The sequence below is a fragment of the Lactuca saligna genome, chromosome 8 (assembly GCF_052625555.1).
Source record: "Lactuca saligna cultivar CGN05327 chromosome 8, ASM5262555v1, whole genome shotgun sequence".
NCBI classification, from domain to species: domain Eukaryota; kingdom Viridiplantae; phylum Streptophyta; class Magnoliopsida; order Asterales; family Asteraceae; genus Lactuca; species Lactuca saligna.
The window spans coordinates 30,637,711-30,648,692 of NC_136424.1; the positions used below are offsets into that span (position 1 = coordinate 30,637,711).

The window sequence follows — 10,982 nt, forward strand, 5'->3', positions numbered from 1 at the left end:
GATATGATAGACAAAGATGGCATGTCGCTAATACATTATTTGAGTCTTGATAAAAACAAAATCCATGACTCTCCACTTTTAGTTTTCTTAACATCAAATGCAATAGGGATGATTTGGTTATTACCATCCATGCATACTGCTAGGAACATAGTGCCCAAATATTTTCCTTTAAAGTGTGCCCCGTTAATGATATAAAAGGACTCAAACATATTTGAAACAATCGAAACTAAGAAGTAATTAATAATCTAATTAAAGTGAACATATGTGTATGGACATTAAATATAAAGAAGTAGGTATATAAAATATATTACGGCACAACCGATAGCTATGAAAAATATTCAAATTTATTGTTATCACTCGTCTTTATATGTGTAATCGTCCTTGGATTCTTCTTCACCAAGTTGTAACAATATAAATGTAGTGCTTGAAAGTTTTCTTCAGGGTTCATCTAAATAGATTTAAGGCATGCATTTCTGCATTTGATGCTTGGTAGTATGAATTATGTACACAAAGACGATCATTTAAAGTTCATTGTATCTGTTTCCCCCGCAACATATTACTGGTACTTTAAGCTAATATGCCCTTCAAGAAGTGACCCAATACCTTTTTGTTGGCTTGTCGGTGATGGGGACGTAGTTGTATTTTTGAGAAAGTGTGCTCTTCGATAGTTTAACCACTTCAAATGTATTTGTAGTATTATGTTTTGTTGCCCTAATCTGCCCGTCACAATTATCCCTATAGCAAACAGGTTCAAACGTGTCTTTTGTAGATTTTTTCACTTTATATTAGAAACCTTCACTAACACTTTTCAATCCTAAATTAAGCTTAAGTGCTTTTTTGCTTTTGAAGAGTTGGTATAACTTCAAATGGGGATTATAGTTGTCCATTGTGGCCCCTTTACAATTTTGTTGAGCTAATTCAGGCAGTGGTAAAGGTTCAGGCATATGGGTGGGTTTGTTTATTCAAAATCAGAAAAATAAAAAGGACACTTTTCCTGTTGTGCTTTTCAGAGTTGTAAGGGATCAATTTTATCCTCTCCATCTTCATGACCATCCCCATCAAATTTAGTGTAACTATGAAAATGTTTAACTGGCCCTCCATGTAGAATTATATTACCATCATCAACCAACATTATTAGTTTTGCCTCATCATTCGCAGATTCATCAAAATCAACCGTCAGGTCATCATGAACAATAGCCTTACCTTTAGACCTATAATCACTCCCATGTATAGGGTCATTTTAAAAACGAACATGGCTGGTTGTCATAGGTAATAAATTATAAATTTGGTTATTTCCAGCACCGGATGAACCATTTCCAGAACGTTTTTCCTCGAGAAATCAATTAGTACTACTTTCTATAACATTATTAACTACAAAACATTTGTACTATGTTGGGAGGCATAGTAGTAGAAAAACTAAGAAACTATATAACATCACTATCATCGAGAATCTGCATAACTATATTTGATCCAGAACATTGAAAAGATAGACAAATTTGATTAGTGTGTAACCTGGACTTGGAAGCAACCAACGTAACTAACCCAAATAAGTTGATATTATTCCTTATTTCTACACCAAAGCATGTGTAATGTGGAGTAAGATACTGTATACATATGTCGATATGCTGCCATTGCCCTCCACTAGAAGTTGGAAGGGTTCCAAAAACCCGTATACGTACTCATTCTGGAACGTTTATGGAAAATATCGTACACACAAATATGTTAAACACACAAATGTATTGAATACTTTGAGCAAAACCAAACAATAACCTTAATTCTAACTCTCCAGAATAACACTCCGGAATGTACGAACATTCCAGACTTCACCCCAGAATACACTTTTTTATTCCGGAACGTATGGAGTGTCAGATTTTGGACCAAATTCCCACCAACCGGCACCCACTCTGGAACAAGATCATAAATATTATGGAATATCGTATTCTGGATCACAAGTCCAAAACAAATCTACGTGCCCTGGAATATGATATTCCAGATCTTGGGTTCAATTCCCCCCCAAAAAATTGTTGGTTATTTTTATTAAAATGGTTGCTTATAAGGGTTAGATTACTCAATTTTCCATTTTTTTTGGAAATTCAAGAAGGGAAATTAGGGAATGAAGTTACGTATAATATACTTGTGAAATGCCAACATCATTTCAAGGCAAGTGTTTATAGAATTGAAAAGTATCTAGGCATGTGTTTCTTTCAGTCAACAGGTAGGTTTTGACTTTCCTGAGATGTCTAGAGATCTGTTCACTATCTTTTGTGATTATTCATAGTATCGTTGGTCTGTATGTTTGATCATTTAGGCGGTTTGAAATAGGAACCAAAATCATGCGTAGGAGTGTACGTGACAACCAAGTCACGTGTGAATGCCACCCTGGTGTCCGGTGGCTTAGATGTGATGGGGTTGCGAAGACAAAACGGGCCAAGACAACCAATAGAAATCAACTTTATTTTTTGACCATTAATCTAACTGTTTGCAATGAACAAAATTCTTTCAAATTAAAATTATAATCTCTCTATATATACATACACTTTACAAATATTTTTACATCTAAAAAACACATACTTCCAATAAAATGGATAACTTTTTAGGTTTAATTTCTACTCCATCCGATAATGATGTTTCTGATTACGAGTTGATTTTACACATATTGTTATCCATGGAACAAGATATGGTAACATCAGAGAAACGAAACTTTAAATGTTGAGAAGAAGCATAGAAAGTCGATCAACTGTGATTGTACCACAACAAACAAACTTTTGGTACTTGATTATTTTCCCCCTGATAGTTTATACGATATATCGAAATTCGAAGAACGTTTTCGTAATAGTAGAAATTTATTCTTACGTATAGCTAGAGATTTGGAAAATAATTATGAGTGTTTCCAATTGAGATGAGATGTTAGAGGTAAACATGGTTTTACTCCAATACAAAAATGCATAGCCGCTCTTAGACAATCAGCATACAATATAGCTGCAGATGTATCAGATAAGTATTTGAAAATATCTAAGAGGATGAGTCGAGAATGTACATATCTTTTTGTGAGTATGTTATAGAGCTTTACCGTGATACATACATGCGACATCTGACTAGAAGTGATGTTGAACAGTTGTACGCCGCACAAAACTAAACATGGTTTTCCGGGGATGCTTGGTAGCATTGATTGTACACATTGGGAGTGGGCAAATTGTCCCAACACATGGCGAGGTCAATTCATATGAGGTGATCATGGTGTGCCGATTGTTATATTAGAGTTGGTTGTTTCACATGCCCAATGGTTTTGGCATGCATTCTTTGGTATGCCTGGATCAAACAATGACCTGAATATGCTTAGAGCGTCTCCGTTATTTAACGATTTTGCAGGGTAAAACACCAAACATGCCATATGCTGTGAATAGAAATGAATATAAGTATTGGTATTACTTAGGCGATGGGATATATCCAGAGTATGCTACATTTGTCAAGCCATACTCATATCCAGCCAATAAAAAATGAAAATTGTTCAAGATAGCAAATGAATCTGTAAGGAAGGATGTGGAACGGGTGTTTAGAGTCCTCAAACAAAAGTGACACATAATCAAATATTCGACACAAACATGGGATAGGGCAAAATTGACGGCGATGTTGACTGCTTGTATTATTTTACATAACGTGATAATAGAAGAAGAGGGTATGACTATTTGTACGTATATCACAAACAATATACTTAATCCACCTGTTTTCATACAAGTTGGCAGCCTGACATACTTTACAAGGGTTTTGGAAATACAAAACCGTGAAACACATCACAATCTACTCACGATTTGACCGAACACATATGAGAAAGACAGTTCCAAAAGGCAAAATGACAATGATGAGGAGGAGGATGAGGATGGTGATGAGGAGGAGGATGAGGACGGTGACACCGAAAACGCGGCCGGTGACAACGAGGAGGATGAATACGACAATGTCGACGAGTAGTAATTTCTATGTTTTCTATGTTTTTTTTTTAGATTTTAAAATTTTATGTTTTCTAAATAATGTAATGTTTTATTTTGTATGTTTTATGTTTCTTTTAGTAATTTAAGTTTTATTATTTTTTTTAAAAGTTTTTTAAGTTATTTAGGATTTGAATTTGTTTTTTTAATTAATATAAAATATTTATTCATGTTTTAAATTATGTTTTTTTATTTAATTTAATGTAAAAAAAATCAAAAATAAAAAAATAAATATTATGGAGTGGTAACCATTTTCAAAGGCTAGTGGTTTGAAGGAGGGGTTGTAGTGGAGTCGACGTGATGCTCAATTGACATCATCTTTTGAGTGGAGTGCCATAGCCTTATCACATATACTCTATTATGTTTTGGGCATGGTTCTAAAAAACACATCATGAGGTACCTTAAGAAATGACAAGACGCGAGACATGATGTAGCCGTTAGAAAACATCCGATGCAGATTTGTTAACCATGACGTTCAAATAACGTTTCAAGACGCCTTATCGCATTATGACACAAGTTTTTTTCAAGATGTATATTTTTATTTTTGATCAGGCCTAAAATGATTAAGTTTTTGTTAACTTTTTTATATTAAATATTAATATAATATTTCTAAAAACTTGATATATTAGATAAAATTCAATAATGATATGATTTATTTTTTTAATGTATATAAAATAGTAATGTCTTAAAAAGCGTTATGACTCGCCAATGTTTGTCGTGATTTAACTTTTAACATTACGGCCAAACCGCCAAACCAAGACCCATGTATCTTTGAGGTACAAACTTGATGGGGGGAATAAAGTCAATAAACCATTTTCTTTTGTATTGAATTTTAAGAAGTTAATATTGAGGTTGACGTGTAGAGTTTAAACATTCTTATTATATTAAAGTTGGATATTTCATATCATGTTATGACACTTACTAAGCAATATACAACAATTATTCAAAAAATTTACACCAAAAACGTTGAAAATAAGAGTTTCAACACGATCTAGTGAATCATTTTGAGCTTGATATTTATCAAAGAATGTTGGAAACTCTTTTTTTTAAACAAAAGAATATTATATAAATAATCTTTAATCCGTATGTTTTTCAAAAAGACAAGTTCAATCTTTAATTATTTTTTTCTCGAAGATGTACTTGTGGTTTCAGTTTCTTGTATTTTTTTTTTTTTACATGATTGGTCTATGATCCTTATAAAATCATTTTTATGTCCTTCGGATTCTATTGTTTTATTGAATTGCATCTCCTAAATACTTCTATTTTCTTAGGTGTAGAAGAACATTAAAACATTCCATCATTTAGAGACACAAAAGATGTATCAATACAACCAGATATCTTGGAGAAACCAAAAAAGAAGTATCATAGGGCACAAGAGATTCCTTTTCTCTTATTCCAACATTGAGAATTCACAATTTATATGCTTTTTAAATAAAACTCCTTACAAAGTATTATCAACTTTTCTATGTAACTGAGAATCACAAACTACAAGCATAACTTAGTATTCTAACAAATCGCATCGAATGTTATAGTTTGTAGTTTTAGGTTTCATGAAAAGTCAATGACATTTGTTTGAAGGTTTTTTAAATTTATCATTATACCACTTTCTTTTGGTTCATAAAAACTTAAAATTGATATGAAACTACTTTTTGTATATCTTTATCCATGCTTTCCCATTTTTTTAAATACCATATATAAATACCCCCCTCTTATTACTTGGGAAAATGACTTAAAAGCCCAACCAAGTTTCCAAACCATTCAAAAAACCTCAATCATGTTTTGTCTGTTTAAAAAAACCTAACGAACTTAACCTTTTGTCTAAAAAGTCCAACAAAGTTTCAAACCGTTCAGAAAATTCCAATTTTGTTTTGTTTAAGTTCGTTGGTTTTTTTTTTTTTGTACAGTCAAAACATGATTGAAGTTTTTAAAACGTTTTGGAAACTTCGTTGGTCTAACAAGTCATCTTTCCGATACAGTAATAAGCCACGTCATCTGCTTCTCTTCTTTGACTTTTGAGAAAGTGTAACTTAATTGGACTTTTTAGATAAAATGTTAAGTTTGTTGGGTTTTTTTAAACAGACAAAACATGATTGGAGTTTTTTAAACTGTTTGGAAACTTCGTTGGGCTTTTAAGTCATTTCCCTTTATTACTTCGTATTCAAATTTGGCATGACAGCAAGATGAGGCTGCACACTGACCCAATCCAAATATTCGATTAATTTTTATGGTGAAAAAAAAATCAAAATACGTGATTTCAACTCATTATACGCGTTAGTTTGTGTGGGATGAAGTACAACAAAATAAACTTTTAACTAAATACAACCACACAACAATTAATGATCAATTTTTAAGAATATGATAGTCTCCATAAGCTTAAACATTAAAACCCTAATAAACCTCTACCAAGTTATTACGTATCACTAGTATTTGTGTATTACTGGTATTTAATAGTTTTTATTTTCCATTTTTGGAACCATTTTTCAAAGCCACCACATAATTTTTTTATGTAAAGGTGAAACACATTATCAAACACACAAAAACATCTTCCATCCTGTTCAACGTGTGGGAAACCTTCTAATTTATATTAGATCTTTGAAGATATAGCTTAAATTTAATTTGTTTTCTCTTCATAAAATATTTATTTCCTTTTCATTACTTTCAAAATCAGGAAACAAAAATACAATATACTGTTTGTTTATCTTCATTTTTTTTCTTCGTTTCTTTTATTTGGGTGAGAGTGGGTTTAGTTTGGATGGGGTACCTTTAATTTAATATTATATAAATTAAAGTAAAACAAAGAAAAAATATAAAATATAATAGTAAAATATTCACAAAACTTACAGCATAAAGTGACAGACAAATGGAGACTTTCAAGCTTGTTCTTCGCGTCGACATCTTCATATGGTTATTTACTCGTTCTTAATATGATATTGATTTTAGAACAATGCATAGATAGTTTCAAATTTGATTATTATCTATGAAAAAAAACACTTTAAATATGCAGAGCCACAAAAATTAAGTTCCTAATTCAATGTTTAGTTCAATGTTTTAAAAATCAGTTTGAAATATCTGATTGAACCGGTTGGACCGAGAATTGTGGAATAAAACGGTTCAACTATCATCGATTTTATATTTATCTCTGAACCGAAATGAACCGATCGGTTTTTACAAAAACCCAATTGAACTAGTTAAATTAAACCAGTTGAACCGGTTAAATTGAATAAAAACACACATGAAAAAAATAAACATTTTCATAATAAACTTTGGTTGCATTATATTTTTTTCCATCATTTTTGATGTATATGTATTAATGTAAAACGTAGGTTATTTGTTATTTTAATTTATTGTTTTTTTATTAGTATTTTATTTATTTTTTATAATTAGTCCATAACTATTAAAAAAGTTACTTATTATGCCTAAAACTATAAAATTTAACTTTGGTCCCATGTTCTTCAATTTTTATACATATTCTATCCCTCCCACCCCCCCCCCCCCCCCCCCCCCAATAAAAAAAAAAAAAAAAAACAAACAAACAAAACTTCAAGCTCCGCCATTGATCGGTTAAATTGGTTGAACCGTAAATCGGTTACCATACCGGTTCAACTGAAAAACCGGTTTCTAAAGCATTAGTTTAGTTTAAATATTATAGTATAACCTTTTGGGAACAAGATCGTCTTTTGTTAAAATCTCAAAAAGTTAGGCTATTTTGTTATATAATTATTTGGAAAATCTCTAGAAAAATCTTAAAATTTTAGTCTAGTTTATGATAAAGTCTCAAACTAAATTTGTTTACAGAAAAGCATAGAATACCAACTAAAATTTTGAAAAAAACCATTTTCAACCGGTTTCGCAGATTTAGCAAGTATTTTTTCATTTTTCATTAGTTTGCTCAAAATTTTAAAACTTTTTCGGAAATTACATGATAACCAAAATATTAGGATTTTGTGAAAACTACCATAGAATTAATGGATATTATTATTATTAAATCATTTATAAACATAATAAATATATTTATTGTAAAAAAGGAAATACACTTGTTAATTTCTAAGAATAAATTAGTGGTCTAAATCATTCTTTATTGCTTGTTGACCACATTAATCTCTCTATGTTCCTCCTACGCATCGTTGTGGGTATGATTATGAGATGTACTCAGTAAGTGTTCATCTTTTGTTATTTAACCTAACTACCACTCAACATTTATACCTCATATGGTAACACCCATAGGCTAACACACATGTATCAGATGTGAAAATGTGAATCGTGAATGATAGTTTATATGGAAACAAGTGAAAGAAGATAATATATTTAAATTGTCATTCAAAGTTTACTTTTCACTATGTGTGTAATTTGATGGTTGTTACCGAGTAATATGTGGAAGTTAGGTGATATTTAGGTTAAAAAAACATTATGAAAAATCTATATGTTCAAGAATTATTATCTAATAATATTTTTTTAATAACATGTGATCCTATAGCGTCACGCCTAATAGCAAGTAGACACTTATTGTTTGTGTATTAATAAATATTATCAAATCTTGTATTTAATTGAAGAAACGTATATAATACATCTCACCATGACACCCACAACGATACATAGGAGGAAAATATGGAGTTTAAGGTGGTCAGCAAACAATAGAGGAGTATCTGGTCGACCATTCTATTCCTAGAAATTACTATAAACAAATGTATTTCCTTTGTTTATAATAAAAAATATTTGTTATGTTTATAAATGATTTGTTAATAATAATATCTATTAATTCTATGATAATTTTCAGAAAAATCTCAATATTTTGGTTATCAAATAATTTTAAAAAAAGTCATAATATTTTAAACAAACAAAAGAAAAATAACATAACCGGCTAAATCTACGAAAAAAAAAAAAAAAGGTTTTTTCGGAGTTTTAATCGGTATTCTGTGTTTTTCTATGAACAAAATTTAGTTTGAGACTTTTTTTGTAAATTAGATTAAAATATAGGATTTTTCTGAAATTTCATAAATATTTTTCGAATGTGGTAATTTTGGTAATTATCCATCTAGTCATTTTTTAAGGATTTTATTCTCCGAAATTTTGAAAACACACGGTTTGAATAAGTAGTTCCCAAAATTCTTAAAATATTCAACTTTGACTATAAGTCCATACGTGAAGTTTCTTGCTTTCTTGCTTTCTTCCTTCCAACTTCCAAGACATATCCCATTCTTTTTCCATATAAACACAAAAATTCAATTTCAAGCAATCATTTTACGATCAAATTCCAAAACCCTTTAACAGAAACTAATAGCTATGATCATCACGTCGTTGCCCTCCATCAAACTCACCATAGTTTCTTCTTCGTTGTTAAAAACTCCGTTAATTCATTATGGTGACAAGATGAAAGAGCTTTTCACCTCCATGTTTTCTCTAATTTTCTTCCATGCACTCCTTCTCATCTTCGTCTTCCACTTTGGTGTAGGTCAGTGATCAGTATCCATAATATATATATATATATATATATATATATATATATATATATATATATATATATATATATATATATATATATATATATATATATATATATATATATATATAGATCCACTTCTGTAATGATACTGGTTTTAATTACATTTTTAACCCTATTGTCGATCGTATGCTTTGTGGGTGTAGCTGGAGGTATAATTGGAGCAGTTGTAGGCGCATTGATCGGGTTTAAGGACAAAACGAACCTCTTACAAGATGTGATCATGGGTGCAACATCAGGGGCATCTTTGTCACAGAAAATTACTACGGCTACCTTTCAGCAGCTTTTGTATTCTGATCATGATGATGAACATGACTGCTTCCTTCACCTGGTAACCAAATTAAAATTTTCCAATTTTTTTTTTTTTACCTTTTTCCAAAAACATTTCAATCAGTAATTATAATATTATCGATCGATGCAGGTTGATATTGTAGCAAGTGCTTTGGAATCAAAACTTCTTCGAGATGAAGATCATATATTCCTAATTAACAAGGTATGTACGTAGTCAATATGATTGAAATCAATGGAAGAAAGAAAATTAAATATCTAAGACACGTGAATATGGATGCATTTATACATTCAATCATTGACTATTTTGAATTCAATTTGGTGTGGTGTGACCAGGTTGCAAGTTGTGAGAAACTCATTAAGCTTCCAAAGATTGAAATAACAAAAGATGACGTCTTTGATGCTTTTGGAAATGCAACTTGTTGCTCAATTTGCCTCCAGGTAAGTTGCATTAATTTAAATAAGATTAATGTCAACAATTAATATATAGGATCCTATTTTTGTAAATTTTCGGTTAAATGTTACAGATGTATGTATCTTGTGTTCGATAAGGTAAGGTACATATGTATATACACACATGTATCTTCATCATTCATATATATGTACAAATGTATCTTTAATATAACTTTTTAAGTTAACTTCGGCGTCATTCTCTTCACTTTTAATAATGAATATTGCATGTTAATAACAAAATGGCATTTAATCTTTGATTGAAACAGGATTTTGAGGTTGCGGATGCAGCTGGAATGTTTCCACAGTGTGAGCACAAGTTTCATCCGGAATGCATATCACAATGGCTTCTTAACCACAATACATGTCCAGTATGCAGAAGAAGCATATAATCACTATACGTAGAAACATGAGACATTCAAATTTATTCTTTTGTAATTATTTGAATTAATATATATCATATATTCTTTCTTAAGGTACATTTATAGTCACAAGGATTAAATTTAACAACTTCATGACGAGTGGATAAAATAATCACTTGCAAAACAATGACTACATAACAAAAGGCTTATAGCATAGTGTTATTATGGTGTAACAAACATGTGTCCTTTTCTCTAAATGGTTGAGAGTTCAACTCTAATGGTGGACAAAATATCTATTTTTATGAATATAATTAGTGGGTGTTTAGGGGGTATTTGACTTGTCTTTTGAAAGGGTAAAAGTCCTTTTTGGAAAAGATAAATGACAAAAGATGTTTGGTAAAT

At 30.7% G+C, this 10,982-nt stretch overlaps 1 protein-coding gene across 1 annotated transcript; it reads left to right on the forward strand.

The window, feature by feature from the left end:
• Positions 1–9,207: 9,207 nt before the first annotated feature.
• On the forward strand, positions 9,208–10,693 carry LOC145011564 (NEP1-interacting protein 2-like). Its single transcript, XM_078970306.1, has 5 exons — positions 9,208–9,432; positions 9,627–9,811; positions 9,902–9,973; positions 10,105–10,209; positions 10,488–10,693. The coding sequence occupies exons 1-5, from the start codon at positions 9,264–9,266 to the stop codon at positions 10,608–10,610; spliced, it is 654 nt and encodes a 217-aa protein (XP_078826432.1). The 5' UTR covers positions 9,208–9,263; the 3' UTR covers positions 10,611–10,693.
• Positions 10,694–10,982: the final 289 nt, after the last annotated feature.